Below are 17340 nucleotides of genomic sequence, written 5' to 3'. Positions count from 1 at the left end.
AGGCAATATACACTTAATGGCACAGTTTTAAAGAGTGTGCAGGGACAGAGGGGCCTGGGAGTTAATGTGCATAGGTCCCTGAGGGTGGCGGGACATATTAAGAGAGTGGTTAGCAAAGCATATGGGATCTTGGGCTTCATAAATAGAAGTATTGAGTACAAAAGTAGAGAAGTTATGCTGAACCTTTATAAAGCGCTGGTTAGGCCACAACTGGAGTATTGCGTCCAGTTCTGGTCACCACACTTTAGGAAGGATGTGAAGGCCCTTGAGAGGGTGCAGAGGAGATTTACCAGAATGGTTCCGGGGATGGGGGATCTTAGCTACAAGGACAGGTTGGAGAAGCTGGATTTGTTTTAATTAGAGCAAAGGAGGTTGAGGGGTGATTTGATAGAGGTGTACAAGATTATGACAGGGTTGGATAGGCTAGATGGGGAAAGGCTGTTCCCACTAGTTGATGGTAGAAGGACTGGGGACACAGATTTAAGGTTTTGGGCAAGAGATACGGGGGGGGATGTGAGGAAAAACTTTTTTACGCAGCGAGTGGTGAGGACCTGGAACTCGCTGCCGACGGAAGGGGTGGAAGCGGAGACACTCAATGTTTTCAAGGGGAGACTGGATAGGCACTTGAGGGAAATAAACTTGCAGGGCTACAGGGATAGAGTGGGGGAATGGGACTGACTGGACTGCTCTACAGAGAGCCGGCATGGACTCGATGGGCCGAATGGCCTCCCTCTGTGCCGTCGACTCTGTGGTTGATTCTTTACACCCTCTGGCAAGCCACTCAATTGTAAACAATCACTACTTAAAGCAGCCCAGCACCAACACAGTCTCAGGACAACTAGGGGTGGGCAATAAATGCTGCCCTTGCCAGTGACACCCACATCCCCAGAATAAATTAGGAGCCAGCACAGGAAACTAAACTAAAGCAATCGCTTCCAATATGTCCTGCCATTCTGGAGGAAAACAAACGTGTACTTTCATAGCATCGCACAGCACAGGAGGTCATTCGGCCCATCGTGCCTGTGCCGGCTCTTTGAAGGAGTTCTCCAATTAGTCCCACTCCCCCCCGCTCTTTCCCCACAGCCCTGTGAATTTTTCCCCTTCAAGTATCTATCCAATTTTGAAAGTTACTATTGAATCTGCTTCCACCGCCCTTTCAAGCAGCGCATTCCAGATCACAACACCTGGCTACATTAAAACAATTCTCCTCCTCGCCCCCTCTGGTTCTTTTGCCAATCACTTTAAATTAGTGCCCTCTGGTTACCGACCCTCCTGCCACTGGAAACAGTTTCTCCTTATTTACTCCATCAAAACCCTTCATGATTTGGAACCCCTCTATTAAGTCTCCCCTTAACCCTCTCTGCTCTAAGGAGAACAATCCCAGCTTCTCGAATCTCTCCATGTAACTGGAGTCCCTCATCCCTGGAACCATTTCTGTGCCAAACACTCAGATTTTCAATTGTTTAAAAATGGCATGGAAACATTGTATCGACACTTTAGATGTCTAAACTCGATTGACAAAACCCGGCCGAACATTTCCCCTTTGATGATTCTTCTGATGTTCGATTCCACTATTTTATGCTAAAGCTACCTTGCGTTTCACTGCATTCCAAGAATCTTTACATTGCAACTCTGATGGCCTCCTTACCCGAGCCCACGGTGATCTCATCTGCTGTGCTCGTCTCCAGTTCTTCACTGCATTTCTCCTCCTCTACTTCCTGCTTTTCTTCCTCTTCCCTCTCTTTTTCCGCTTCTTTCTGTTCTCCCGCTTCGTTCTGTTCTTTTGCTTCCCCGTTTTCTGCCGCTTCTTCCGGTTCTGCCGCTTCCCTCTTTTCTTCCTGATCCTCCTGCAGCTCTTTAACCAGCTTGCTCACCAAAGTTCTTTCTGCATCGGCTGCCTCTTTCTCAAACTCTTCCAGCAGCGAGATGGGCTTGCAGATCTCTTCTGCCTCAAGCGAGATTTTGTGCGTCTCCTCCTCAGACTCCGTCTCGCTCTGCGGCGCCTTGTCAACGGTCTGACGGACCTCTAATGGTTTGGTGATCTCGGCTGGTGGCTGGGACACTTCCACCGCCTTCCTACCCTTTTCCAAGTTGATTCTCTTCCCGCTTTCGGGACTCTTCCTCTTCCTCACCCCATCCAGGCTCAGCTTCTTCAAGGACATCATCTTCTTCTTCTTGAATTTCTCGGACTTGGGTTTCTCCGGGCTGTCGAACAGGGAGCTGGTGAAACTCGGCCGCTCCAGCAACGAGCTGTCCGACTTCCCCCGCTTCATCCCTTCTTTGTCCGCCGTGCATTTTATCTTTTTGCCGCAGTGTAGAATGTGGGAGTCGGAGGAGCGGGAGGACTCCCAGCTATCGCTGTCCAATGTGCTCCCAGTGCTGTTTCGAGGACTCAAACTTGCGTGGGTCCAGGGGTCATGCTGAGAAGGGAGAAGGAAATAAAGAATTTTAGAAAACACAGCGAAAAAAGGCAAGATGGGGGAAAAAAAACAGGAAATTTTAAAATCAAATGCCTTCTTTGTCAGAGTGAGATTAGAGTACATGATGATATAGTAAGTTAGAGACGAATGCTAACTACATGCTACACATCACACATCCTAATACTGATCACAGCCCTACCTCCAATAGGAAGTCACTTCCCAAATCTTGTGTGATGTGTCTCTCTTTCGCTATTCCAAACATCAAATCTTGAGTCCAGACTTAAAGGACTTACATGCACGCCTGCACACATATATAGACACATTGCAGTCTACCATTACATGAAACTGTTATAATCTCAAACAACCAGTTCACCGTTTGGTCAGAAAGCCTCAATCCCAAAGGTCAATCGTCAGAAAACCTTGCAGAGACGTGGTCCTTCTTTGATGGGCTATGACGTTCCACACTGTGCAACATCTTAGGCTGGTACAAGGGGTTTGGAAAATGCAATCATCCATTGGATAGTCATCCAATAAGATAGTTAAAACTAAAAGCCAGCTGCCACACTTTAAAGGTTTTTCTTCTCCAGTCTAAACTGTCGAATTCCACGATTGGTTGTTGCACTCCTGGATCGATGGCAGATTGACGTGCCCCTGAACAGTCTCGACCTGCTTCTTTATAAGTGCAGGACCACAGCAAGAGAGACAGCCTAATTCGGCATATCAGCAATTGGGGAGGCTGTGAAGAGGATGACCTTGCTTGCGCATTGGGGATAGTGCCCTGGCTGATCTTTCACCTCCCTGGTCCAGAAACGTGAAAGTCAACTGGAGCACTCTAGCCTACATCAACCAAGGACTGAATCTGTCGCTGGTTTGTCAGTGGCTCAGACCCACGCCAAGAGGTGTTCAAACCATAGCCAGTGGACCCAGCCCACAACTCATTCCGGAGAAGGTGCAAAAAAATACCCGACTGAGGGGTTATAACCATCAGGAAAGACTGAACAGGCTAGGGCGCTTTTCTCTAGAAAAGAGAAGGCTGAGGAGTGACCTGATAGAGGTCATTAAGATTACAAAAGGGTTCGAGAGGGTAGATATAGAGAATCTATTTCCACTTGTGGGGGAGGCCAGAACTTGGAGCTATAAATATAAGATAGTCACTAATAAATGCAATAGCGAATTCAGAAGAAACTTATTTACCCAGAGAGTGGGGAGAATGTGGAACTCGCTACCACAGGGAGTGGCTGTGGCGAATAGCGGAGATGTATTTAAGGGGAAGCTAGATAAACACGAGGGAGATAGGGTGGAAAGAGGGGTGGGAGGAGGCTCGAGTGAAGCACAATCGCTGGCATGGACCAGTTGGGCTGAATGGGTTGTTTCTGTGCTGTACGTTCGATATAGTTCTATGTAGTTTTTAAATATTTGTACTAAGATTTCTTCCTCTGCTGCTTTCTTCCGTTTGAAATTTGTGAACTCATTGTTTGGAAAGATCGGTCCTGACTGCTAATGTAACCCCACTATTTAAAAAAGGTGGTAGAGAAAAAACGGGGAATTATAGACCGGTAAGCCTGACATCGGTAGTGGGGAAAATGCTAGAATCTATTATAAAAGATGTAATAGCAGAGCACTTGGAAAACAGTGACAGGATCGGACAAAGTCAACATGCTTGACTAATCTACTGGAATTTTTTGAGGATGTAACTGGTAGAATAGATAAGGGAGAACCAGTGGATGTGGTGTATTTGGACTTTCAGAAGGCTTTCGATAAGGTCCCATGTAAGAGACTAGCATGCAAAGTTAAGGCACATGGGATTGGGGACAAGGTGCTGACTTGGATAGAGAACTGGTTGGCAGACAGGAAGCAAAGAGTTGGAATAAACGGGTCTTTTTCCGAGTGGAAGGCAGTGACTAGTGGGGATCGGTGCTAGGACCCCAGTTATTCACAATATATATTAATGATCCAGGCGAGGGAACTAGATGTAATATCTCCAAGTTTGCAGACGACATAAAGCTGGGTGGGCGTGTGTGCTGTGAGGAGGATGCAGAGAAACTCCAGTACGATTTGGACAAGTTGGGTAATTGGGCAGATGCAGTATAATGTGGATAAATGCGAGGTTATCCACTTTGGTGGCAAAAATAGGAAGGCAGATTATCTGAACGGCAATAGATTGGGAAAAGGGGAAGGGCAAAAAAAAAATAGGACCTCAAAGGTAGTAATCTCAGGATTGCTACCAGTGCCACGTGCTAGTCAGAGTAGAAATAGAAGGATACTTCAGATGAATACGTGGCTAGACGAATGGTGCAACAGGGAGGGATTCAAGTTCCTGGGACATTGGAACCGGTTCTGGGGGAGGTGGGACCAGTTCAAACTGGACAGTTTGCACCTGGGCAGGTCTGGAACCGATGTCCAAGGGGGAGTGTTTGCTAGTGCTCTGGGGGAGGGTTTAAACTAAAATGGCAGGGGGTTGGGAACCTGAGCAGGGAGACAGAGGAAAGGGAAACAAGGATAAAAGCAAAAGATAGGAAGGAGAAAAACAAAAGTGGCAGTCAGAGAAATCAACGGTTTAAATCAAACGTGGCCACAGTAAATAATAATTCTAATAGGTGTAAGAGCGTTAAAAAAACAAGCCTGAAGGCTTTGTGTCTTAATGCGAGGAGCATTCGTAATAAGGTGGATGAATTGGCTGCGCAAATAGAGGTAAACGAATATGATTTGGTTGGGATTACGGAAACGTGGCTCAAGGATGGCCAAGGCTGGGAACTCAACATCCAGGGGTATTCGATATTCAGGAAAGACAGGCAAAAAGGGAGGTGGGGTAGCATTACTGGTTAAAGAAGGGATTAACACAATTGTTAGGAAGGATATTAGCTCTGATGATGTGGAATCTGTATGGGTAGAATTGAGAAATACTAAGGGGCAGAAAACGTTAGTGGGAGTGGTATATAGACCTCCAATCAGCAAAGCGGAGGTTGGGGATGGCATTAAAAAGGAAATTAAAGAAGTGTGCAATAAGGGCACAGCAGTCATCATGGGTGACTTTAATCTACATATAGATTGGGCTAACCAAATTAGTAACAATACTGTGGAGGAGGAATTCCTGGAGTGTTTACGGGATGGTTTCCTGGACCAATATGTTGAGGAACCAACCAGAGATCAGGCCATCTTAGACTGGGTATTATGTAACGAGAAAGGATTAATTAGCAATCTTGTTGTACGAGGCCCTTTGGGTCGGAGCGATCATAATATGATCGAATTCTTCATTAAGATGGAGAATGAAGTAGTTGACTCAGAGACTAGGGTCCTAAATTTAAATAAAGGAAACTACGATGGTCTGAGGCACGAGTTGGGTAGGATTGATTGGGGAATGTCATTCAAAGGGTTGACAGTGGATAGGCAATGGCAAACATTCAAAGACCGAATGGATGAACTACAGAATTTGTTCATCCCAGTTTGGCATAAAAATAAAACAAAAAAGGTGACTCAACCGTGGCTAACAAGGGAAATTAGGGATAGCATAAGATCCAAGGAGAGGACATATAAATTGGCCAGAAAAAGCAATAATCCTGAGGATTGGGAGCAGTTTAGGATTCAACAAAGGAGGACAAAGGGATTAATTAAGAAGGGAAAAATAGAATATGAGAGTAAGCTTTCAGGGAACATAAAAACTGACTGTAAAAGCTTTTATAGATATGTGAAGAGAAAAAGATTGGTGAAGTCAAGCGTAGGTCCCTTGCAGTCAGAATCAGGGGAATTTATAATGGGGAACAAAGAAATGGCAGACCAACTAAATACATATTTTGGTTCTGTCTTCACAAAGGAGGACACAAATAACCTCCCAGAGATGCCGGGGAACATAGGGTCTGATGAAAGGGTGGAACTGAAAGAAATCAGTATTTGTAGGGAAATGGTGTTAGGAAAATTGATGGGATTGAAGGCCGATAAATCCCCAGGGACTGATAATCTACATCCCAGGGTACTTAAGGAAGTGGCCCTAGAAATAGTAGATGCATTGCTGGTCATCTTCCAGAACTCGATAGACTCTGGAACAGTACCCAGGGATTGGAGGGTAGCTAATGTTGCCCCACTATTCAAAAAAGGTGGTAGAGAAAAAGCGGAGAATTATAGACCGATAAGCCTGACATCGGTAGTGCGGAAAATGCTAGAGTCCATTATAAAAGATGTAATAGCAGAGCACTTGGAAAGCAGTGACAGGATCGGACAAAGTCAACATGGATTTACTAAAGGTAAATCGTGCTCGACTAATCTACTGGAATTTTTTGAGGATGTAACTGGTAAAATAGATAAGGGAAAACCAGTGGATGTGGTGTATTTGGACTTTCAGAAGGCTTTCGATAAGGTCCCGCATAAGACATTAGCGTGCAAAATTAAGGCACATGGGATTGGGGGCAAGGTATTGACTTGGATAGAGAACCAGTTGGCGGATAGAAAGCAAAGAGTTGGAATAAACGGGTCGTTTTCCGAGTGGCAGGCAGTGACTAGTGGGGTACCACAAGGATCGGTCCTAGGACCCCAGCTGTTCACAATATATATTAATGATCTAGACGAGGGAATTGGATGTAATACAGTATCTCCAAATTTGCAGACGACACAAAGCTAGGTGGGAGGGTATGATGTGAGGAGGATGTCGTGAAACTCCAGTACGATTTGGACAGGTTGGGTGATTGGGCAGAAACATGGCAAATGCACTATAATGTGGATAAATGTGAGGTTATCCACTTTGGTGGCAAAAACAGGAAGGCAGATTATTATTTGAATGGCAATAGATTGGGAGAAGGGGAAGTGCAGAGAGACCTGGGTGTTCTTGTGCACCAGTCGCTGAAGGTAAGCATGCAGGTGCAGCAGGCGGTTAAGAAGGCAAATGGTATGTTGGCCTTCGTAGCAAGAGGGTTCGAGTACAGGAACAAGGATGTCTTGCTGCAATTGTACAGGGCCTTGGTGAGACCACATCTTGAGTATTGTGTGCAGTTTTGGTCGCTTTATCGGAGGAAGGACGTTCTTGCCATGGAAGGAGTGCAGCGAACATTCACGAGGCTGATACCTGGGATGGCAGGAATGACGTATGAGGAGAGATTGTGTCGATTGGGCTTATACTCACTGGAGTTTAGAAGATTGAGGGGGGATCTCATCGAAACCTATAAAATTCTGTCAGGCCTGGACAGACTAGATGCAGGAAGGATGTTTCAGATGGCCGGGGAGTCCAGAGCCAGGGGTCATAGTTTAAGGATAAGGGGTAAGCCATTTAGGACTGAGGTGAGGAGGAATTTCTTCACCTAGAGAGTGGTGAACCTGTGGAATTCTCTGCCACAGAGGGCGGTGGAGGCCAGTTCATTAAATATATTCAAGAAGGAGTTGGATATATTTCTTAAGGCTAAAGGGATCAAGGGATATGGGAGAAGGCAGGGACAGGGTACTGAATTGGGATGATCAGCCATGATCTCATTGAATGGCGGAGCAGGCTCGAGGGGCCGAATGGCCTACTCCTGCTCCTATCTTCTATGTTGCTATGAGACCTGGGTGTCCTTGTGCACCAGTCGCTGAAGGTAAGCATGCAGGTGCAGCAGGCAGTTAAGAAGGGAAATGGTATGTTGGCTTTCATAGCGAAAGGGTTCGAGTACAGGAGCAAGGATGCCTTGCTGCTGTTGTACAGGGCCCTTGGTGAGACCGCACCTTGTGTGCAGTTTTGGTCGCCTTATCCGAGGAAGGATGTTCTTGCCATGGAGGGAGTGCAGTGAAGATTCACCAGACTGATACCCGAGATGGCAGGAATGATATATGAAGAGAGATTGGGTAGATTAGGCTTATATTCGCTAGAGTTTAGAAGAATGAGAGGGGATCTCATTGAAACTTATAAAATTCTAACAGGACTAGACAGACTAGATGCAGGAAGGCTGTTCCCGATGGCGGGGGAGTCCAGAACCAGGGGTCACAGTCTAAGGATAAAGGGTAGGCCATTTAGGACAGAGATGAGGAGAATTTCTTCACCCAGAGAGTGGTGAACCTGTGGAATTCTCTACCACAGAAGACAGTTGAGGCCAATTCATTAAATATATTCAAGAAGGAGTTGGATATATTTCTTAAGGCTAAAGGGATCAAGGGATATGGGGAGATAGCAGGGACAGGGTATTGAATTTGGATGATCAGCCATGATCGCATTGAATGGCGGAGCAGGCTCGAGGGGCCGAATGGCCTACTCCTGCTCCTATCTTCTATGTTTCTATGACTGCAGGTTCCCCCATTGGTGATTAAATCCTAAATCAGAACACCAAGATCTGTTGGTTTTCACAGCTCGGGATCTGTTAATTAACGGGGACCATCATTTAAACATAACCGTTTGAGGTGCCGCTACATGCAGCCAAGTGACCCACAAAGAGAGACCATTCCGACACTTCCATTATTGCATCTCTGTCCCTCACTTTAATTCATTATTTGAATCTTCAGTATTTGAAAAATGTCCTTCCCTCTCCTCGGCCCTACACCCACAGATGTGCACAAACACACCCGTCTTCTCGCCTTCAAAAACCTTCCAAACTCTTGTGTTGGCTCAATGCAGACCAATATCAGGTCCTGGGTCCAAGTTGAGGCCACAGACTTCCGACACCTCCCCACACCCCAAACTTCACAAAGGTTTCAATGAAGTTTTAACCTCACCTTCATTCTTTCATACAGCTTCAGCCACAAGGATTAGTTGTGCGTTAGTCCTCCAAGCACAGCACTGTACAACGGAACTTGCTCATTATAGAGTTATACAGCACAGAAAGAGGCCCTTCGGCCCATCGTGTCCGCGCCGGCCATCAAGCCCTGTCTATTCTAATCCCATTTTCCAGCACTTGGTCCGTAGCCTTGTATGCTATGGTGTTTCAAGTGCTCATCTAAATGCTTCTTGAATGTTGTGAGGGTTCCTGCCTCTACCACCCTTTAAGGCAGTGAGTTCCAGATTCCAACCACCCTCTGGGTGAAAAAGTTTTTCCTCAAATCCCCTCTAAACCTCCTGCCCCTTACCCTGAAACTATGGCCCCTGGTTATTGACCCCTCTACTAAGGGGGAAAGTTCCTTTCTATCTACCCTATCCATGCCCCTCATAATTTTGTACACCTCAATCAGGTCCCCCCTCAGCCTTCTCTGCTCTAAGGAAAACAACACCAGCCTGTCCAGTTTCTCTTCATAGCTGAAGCGCTCCAGCCCAGGTAACATCCTGGTGAATCTCCTCTGCACCCTCTCCAATGCAATCACATCCTTCCTGTGGTGTGGCGACCAGAACTGCACACAGTATTCCAGCTGTGGCCTAACTAGCGTTTTGTACAGCTCCATCATAACCTCCCTGCTCTTATATTCTATGCCTCGGCTAATGAAGGCAAGTATCCCATATGCCTTCTTAACCGCCTTATCTACCTGTCCTACTGCCTTCAGGGATCTATGTACATGCACACCAAGGTCCCTCTGATCCACTGTCCTTCCTAGGTTCCTACCATTCATTGTGTATTCCCTTGCCTTGTTAGTTCTCCCAAAATGCATCACCTCACACTTTTCAGGGTTAAATTCCATTTGCCACTGTTCTGCCCATCTGACTAACCCATCTATATCGTCCTGTATCCTGAGGCTTCCCTCCTCACTATTTACCACTCCACCAATTTTTGTGTCATCTGCAAACTTACTGATCATACCTCATACATTCGTATCTAAATCATTAATGTACACTATAAACAGCAAAGGACCCAGCACTGATCCCTGCGGTACACCACTGGACACGGGCTTCCAGTCACAAAAACAACCTTCGACCATCACCCTCTGCCTCTTGCCACTAAGCCAATTTTGGATCCAAGGTGCCAAATTGCCCTGGATCCCATGGGCTCTTACCTTCTTGACCAGTCTCCCATGTGGGACTTTGTCAAAAGCCTTACTGAAGTCCATGTAGACTACATCCACTGCACTGCCCTCATCCACACACCTAGTCACCCCCTTGAAAAATTCAATCAAATTGGTCAGACATGATCTCCCCCTGACAAAGCCATGCTGACCACCGTTGGTCATTATGTTGGCAGATGGATTCCAATAAGTGCGGCATGTCTGGACACTACTTTGTGAATGTAAATATGCCACAAATGTTCTGCCTAAATGATAAGATAAGCTTTCTTCAGAAACCTTTTCCCAAGAGATGTCGGAGTGGAGAATTGGCGCCAATTATCGTTTTGTTACACAGCGCCCTGAACCAATGAGTACCCCCAGTTTGGCTGGAACACCAACCCCAGCAGAAACCTGATGCAAGGCACAGCATGATCCCAGAATTGAGGTCTTTTGATCTGTAAACAAGCCTACACATTTATTTTAGTCCGATCCCAATCTGGAGTACTGGCGTTCGGTTCTGGGCACTCGCCTCAGGAAGGATACACTGGCCTCGGAGAGGATGCAGCACAGATTCACCAGAGTTATACCAGGGCTTAAAGGGTTAAACTACGAGGAGAAGTTGCATAAACTTGGCTTGTAGTTCCTTGAGTGTAGAAGACGGGAGGTGTGGGGGGAAATCTGATTGAGGTGTTGAAAATGTTAAAAGGATTTGTATGGGGAGGTAGAGAGAAACTATTTCCTCTGGTAGGTGGGAAAGTCCAGAACAAGGGGAGCATAACCTTAAAATTAGAGCTAGATCATTCAGGGGTGAAATCAGGAAGCACTTTTTCCACACATAGGGGATTACCTAGAAAATACAGCACAGAAACAGGCCATTCGGCCCAACCAGTCCATGCCGGTGTTTATGCTCCACTCGAGCCTCCTCCCGTCTTTCCTCATCTCACTCTATCAGTGTAACCCTCTATTCCCTTCTCCCTCATGTGCTTGTCCAGCCTCCCCTTAATTACATCGATACTATTCGCTTCACCCACTCCCTGTGGTAGCGACTTCCACATTCTCACCACTCTCTGGGTAAAGAAGTTTTTTCTGAATTCCCTATTGGATTTCTTGGTGATTATCTTATATTGATGGCCTCTAGTTTTGCTCTTCTCCACAAGTGGAAACATTCTCTCTGTATCCACTCTATCAAAACCTTTCATAATTTTAAAGACCTCTATTAGGTCACCCCTCAGCCTTCTTTCTTCAAGAGAAGAGACCCAGCCTGTTCATCCTTTCCTGATATGTATACCCTCGCATTTCTGGTATCGTCCTTGTAAATCTTCTCTGCACCCTCTCCAGTGCCTCTATATCCTTTTTATAATATGGTGACCAGAACTGTACGCAGTACTCCAGGTGTGGTCTAACCAAGGTTCGATACAGGTTTAGCCTAACTTCCCTACTTTTCAATTCTATCCCTCTAGAAATAAACCCGAGTGCTTGGTTTGCTTTTTTTATGGCCTTGTTAACCTGTGTCGCAACTTTTAGTGATTTGTGTATTTGTACTCCGAGATCCCTTTGTTCCTCTACCCCACCCAGACTCTCACCCTCCAAGTGATGTGAACTCCCTATTTTTCTTACCAAAATGCAATACCTCACATTTATCTGTGTTGAACTTCATTTGACAATTATTTGCCCATTCTGCAAGTTTATTAATGTCCTCCTGTAATTTGTTGCAGTCCTCCTCAGTATTGACTATTCCCCGCCTAATTTGGTGTCGTCCGCAAATTTAGAAATTGTGTTTTTGATTCCAAAGTCTAAATCATTAATATAAATTGTGAACAACAGTGGTCCCAGCACTGATCCTTGTGGAACACCACTACCCACCTTCTGCCACTGTGAACAGCTACCCTTTACCCCTACTCTCTGCTTTCTGTCCTGAAGCCAGCCAGCAATCCATTCTGCTACTTGTCCCCTGACTCCGCATTCTCTGACCAGCATTTGTTGCCCAACCCAGTTGGAGTTGAATGCACACAGGATCCAACCCTCACTTGTTATACTGTAAATAAAATCTCCAATCGAAAAGCCATTAAAAGAATCCCAAATTTCCAAATGTTGTAGGTGTCAGGTGTGACTTGCTTCTGTTACAGCAACAAGAAAGTGCAAACAGTTGGCCAAAGCTAAAGGACGGGGAATGACACACACCGCCATCCCACCCCGGCCCCTGCATTGCCCGCCGGCCCCACCCCCTGCACAGCAAGCGCACGTGCAGTGTTAATCTGCTGCATCAATGTTCTCCACCCCACTCCCAAAAATGTTCACTCACTCACATTGGGCATCATCCAGAACCAATCACAACCCAGCTCTCAGCCAACGTCTGTGCACACACACTTTTCCGCAGGGGTCAGTAAGTAGTGAGCAGAACCCCTAAATGATTCCTCTTCCCCTGGTTCAGGCAAGTCTGGGCCAACTGTAGGTTTCAACACGGAGCAGTCCATGTCTGCACTGAAGAGTCAGTCTTGCTCCGTGGCTCAAGCAGCTTGGAGTACGACTTGAACCCACAAGCCTCGGACTCGGGTGCGAGGGTGCCTGTTGTTTTGTAGGTAGGCGTTGCAGTCAATTCGTGCACAGTAAGATCCCACAAACAGCAATGAGAGGAACGACCAGTTAATCTGTCTTTGCTGGAGTTGACTGAGAGGAAGTATGTTGACCAGGACACGGAGAGCTTGGCGCTCTTCTCCGAATAGTGCCATGGGATCTTTTAACTAATTCAAGAGGGAAAATGGAGCCTTGGTACAACATCTCATCCGAAAGACGGCACCTCCGACAGTACAACACTCCCTTCGCACTGCAGTAGAGTCCAGGTGTAGTCCATGCGGGCAAGTTCTGAACTGGAAGGGAAACTTGAACCCATGGCCTTCTGACTGAGAGACATTGGCCAAACAAACCTACAGTCCCCTCATCGCAGCGTCCGTTTCCTTTAAATGGTTCCAATGTTTTTTTGCCGCCTTCACCCTGTCAGGAGCCCATTCCGTGTGTTGGTTACTCTTTACGTAGAATCATAGAATCACAGCACAGGAGGAGGCCACTCAACCCATCGTGCCTGTGCCTGCTCTTTGGTAGAACTCTCCAAATACTCCCACTCTCCTGCTCTTTCCCCACAACCCTGCCAATTTTTCCACTTCAAGTATTTATCCAATTCACTTTGAAAGATATTAAATCTGCTTTCAAGGAACGCATTCCAGATCACAACAACTCGCTGCGTAAAACAATTCTCCTAATTTCACCTCTGGCTCTTTTGCCAATTACCTTAAATCTGTGACCTCTGATTATTGACCCTTCTGCCAGTGGAAACAGTTTCTCCTTATTTATTCTATCAAAACCGTTAATGATTTTGAGCACCTCTATCAAATCTCCCCTTAACCTTCTCTACTCTAAGGAGAAGCATCCCTGCTTCTCTAATCTGTCTGTGTAACTGAAGTCCTCGACATCCTTCCTAAAGTGCGGTGCCCAGAATTGAACACAATACTCCAGCCGAGGCCAAACCAGTGATTTATAAAGTTTCAGCATAGGAGGTTCCTGATGTCAGTCACAAATTTACCGTGAGCTCAAGTTAATCGTGTGTCCTTGGCCCTACTGTCCTAGTTTGGTTTTAAATGTTCAAGATTCTTCTATTCCTCCCTTCTGGGACCAAGGATCTACCCAAGAGTAGACTGGAAAAAATTAGAGAACCTACACATAAGCTGCATCAGTAGTTGGGAAAATGCTGGAATCTATTATAAAGGATGCAATAACTTAGAAACTAATAGTGAGATTGGGCAGAGTCAACATAGGTTTATGAAAGGGAAATCCTGTTTGGCAAACCTATTGGAGTTCTTTGAGGATGTAACTAGTGGAGTAGACAAAGGGGAACCGGTAGATGTGGTGTATTTGGATTTTCAGAAGGCCTTTGATAAGGTCCCACACAAGAGGTTGGTGAACAAAATTAGGGCACATGGAATTGGGGGTAATATACTAGCATGGATTGAGAATTGGTTAACAGACAGAAAACAAAGAGTAGGGATAAACGGATCTTTTTCAGGATGGCAGGCTGTGACTAGTGGGGTACCGCAAGGATCGGTGCTTGGGCCCCAGCTATTCACAATCTATATCAATGATTTGGATGAGGGGACTAAATGTAACATTTTCAAATTTGCTGATGATACAAAGCTAGGTGGCAGTGTCAGTTGTGAAAAGGACGTGAAGAGGCTTCAAGGGGATCTCAACAGGCTCAGTGAGTGGGCGAGAACATGGCAGATGGAATATAATGTGGATAAATGTGAAGTTATCCACTTTGGTAGAAAAAACAGAAATGGTAAAAGATTGGGGAATGCAGGTGCTCAAAGGGAACTGGGTGTACAATTTTAGTCTCCTTACCCAAGGAAGGATATACTTGCCATAGAGGGAGTGCGACGAAGGTTCACAAGATTGATTCCTGGGATGGCGGGACTGTCGTATGAGAAGAGATTGAGTAAACTAGGCCTGTATTCTCTTGAATTCAGAACAATGAGAGGGGATCTCATTGAAGCATACAAAATTATTGCAGGGCTTGATAGGATGGATGCTGGGAGAATGTTTCCCTTGGCTGGGGAGTCTAGAACCAGGGGCCACAGCCTCAGGATAAAGGGTAGGCCATTCAGGACTGAGATGAGAAGAAATTTCTTCACAGAGGGTGGTGAATCTTTGGAATTCTCTACCCCAGAGGGGTGTGGAGGCTCAGTCACTGGGTATATTCAAAACAGAAGTCGATAGATTTCTGACTAGTAAGGGCATCAAGGGATATGGCGTTAGGGCCGGTGAATGGAGTTGAGGCAGAAAATCAGCCATGATCTCATTGAATGGCGGAGCAGGCTCGAAGAGCTGAATGACCTACTCCTGCTCCTATTTCTTATGTTCTTAGGCAGAGTAACCTTACCTCCTTCGGGTATGGGATGTAGCCCGCGTACGCCAACACGAACGTGCAGAACTGGTTGAAGTCCTCCACTGTTCTCTGCCTCTTCTTTGGCGGCTGAAAATCAAACAGAGTGAAGTTTCAGTGAGTTGTCACAAAGCCATTCGGGCAATGCAGCATTAAATTAGTTAGGATTGAGCGTAGATCCTCGAGATTATACGGTGCTGCTACGAAACAATACGCACCAGGGAGGACCCAAGTTCAGTTCCCTGTCCACTTCAATCTTAGGACTCATCCTCGTGTTCGAATCTACCCCCCTCCCCCCACCCCCCTCCTTATCTCCGTATCCTTCGTCGGCCCTACAACCCTCCGAGATCTCTGCGCTCCTCCAATTCGGACTTCTTGCGCACCCCGATTATAATCGCTCCATCATTGGCGGCCGTGCCTTCAGCCGCCTGGGCCCTAAGCTCTGGAATTCCCTCCGCCTCTCTCTCCTCCTTTAAAACCTTCCTCAGAACTGTGACCAAGCTTTTACTCGCCTGTTCTCCTTCAGTTCGGTGTCAGGTTTTGCCTGAAGACGCTCCTTGTGAAGCGCCTTGGGACATTTTACTATGATAAATGCAAGTTGCTGCTTTTATGCTCATATCAGCGGATTGGGTTTAATATTGATTTCAGTGCCCCTCGCAAAGGAAAGGGGGAAATTAGCCAGGGTTCCTGATCCGGCTCGTTGGACAAGACGCGAGGACAGAATTGGTCTTGATTGTGATCACCGTTCCCTCTAAGCTGCGCGGCCGTCCGCCGGTCCCGGGGTTTTCCAACGCGAAATTCCGTGCATGCGTGAAACTTTGAATGGTCCTCGCAGCCCGTTAAAGGGACCGCGCACCCAAATTTTAAATGGGGGGGGGGGGGGGGGGCGCGGCAGGGGGACGGACATTGGTTGTGATGCCACCTTACTCACTGAAACTTCTAAAGTTCTTACAAGGAATGACAGGGTAGATGCTGAGAGGTTGTTTCCCCTGGCTGGAGAGTCTAGGGCTCGGGGTCAGAGTCTCAGGATAAGGGGTCGACCATTCAGGACTAAGATGAGGAGAAAGGATTATGAATCTTTGGAATTCTCTACCCCAGAGGGCTGTGGATGCTCAGTCATCGAGTATATTCAAGGCCGAGATCGATTGATTTTTGGGCACTCAGGGAATCGAGGGATATGGAGATCGGGCGGGAAAGTGGAGTTGAGGTCGATGGTCAGCCATGATCTTATTGAATGGCGGAGCAGGCTCGAGGGGCCGTGTGGCCGACTCCTGATCTTATTTCTTATGGCCTCAGGACATCCTAAAGTACTTTACAGCCACTGAAGTACTTTTGAAGTGTAGTCACTGTTGTAATGTAGGAAACGCGGCAGCCAATTTGCACACAGCAAGATCCCACAAACAGCAATGAAATAAATAAATAGTGATGTTGGTTGAGGGATAAATATTAGCCAGGGCACTGGGAAAATGCCCCTGTTCTTCTTCGAATAACGCCATGGGATCTTTTACATCCACCCGAGAGGGCAGACCTCAGTTGGGCCTCAGTTTAACATCTCATCCGAAAGACGGCACCTCTGACAGGACAGCACTCCCTCAGCACCGCCCTGGAGTGTCGGCCGAAATTATGTGCTCAAGTCTCTGGAGTGGGGCTCGAACCCACAACCTTCTGACTCAGAGGTGAGAGTGCTACCCACTGAGCCACGGCTCACTGCGGTAACACCATCAGTCCCCTGCAGCACCCAGCAGTCAAGGAAAGGCATGAAGCCATTGGGTGGATATCACGCGTACCTGCTCAACGGCCAATTGGGCTGCACCAGAGTTCTGAACAAGGACAAACAGGTAGCGTCACCATTCCCGCCAATCCCACCATCCTGGACCTGTACATGGAGTCTCTCGCCAGCCCTGGTGAAGATCCAACCAGGAGGTCCTCCGACCTGTGCAGTCAAGCCAATCATGTCCAGAGATTGTCAGTTGGTAATGGCAATTCTGGCTGATTGTTGTTTTCCCCGACTCCCGCTAACGCAGACCCACGGATGAGTTTTTCCCCTCCCCCAACCCCACCGCTCCCCTCCCTGTCGACATAATCTCCTTCAGCACTAACCCCTCCCCACAAGGCTCTCCGTTCCTCTGA

The 17340-nt window shown here is 46.8% G+C and overlaps 1 protein-coding gene across 1 annotated transcript in view; it reads right to left on the bottom strand.

Moving 5' to 3' along the window:
* Positions 1 to 15306, bottom strand: part of LOC147115379 (PHD finger protein 13-like) — a gene marked incomplete at its 5' end in the record, with an annotated part of 36843 nt that extends 21537 nt beyond the window's left edge. Inside the window, 2 exons of the mRNA XM_085989561.1 lie at positions 1649 to 2420; positions 15208 to 15306. Of these exons, the coding sequence (XP_085845687.1) occupies positions 1649 to 2420; positions 15208 to 15306 (871 nt within the window). The remainder of the gene's footprint in view (positions 1 to 1648; positions 2421 to 15207) is intronic.
* Between the last annotated feature and the right edge of the window lie 2034 nt (positions 15307 to 17340).

This window comes from Somniosus microcephalus, chromosome 6, assembly GCF_052327205.1.
Source record: "Somniosus microcephalus isolate GS21.2 chromosome 6, FLI_Smic_1.0, whole genome shotgun sequence".
Lineage (NCBI taxonomy): Eukaryota > Metazoa > Chordata > Chondrichthyes > Squaliformes > Somniosidae > Somniosus > Somniosus microcephalus.
Note: the sequence above shows the minus strand (reverse complement) of the source record. Positions and strands in the feature narration are given on the sequence as shown.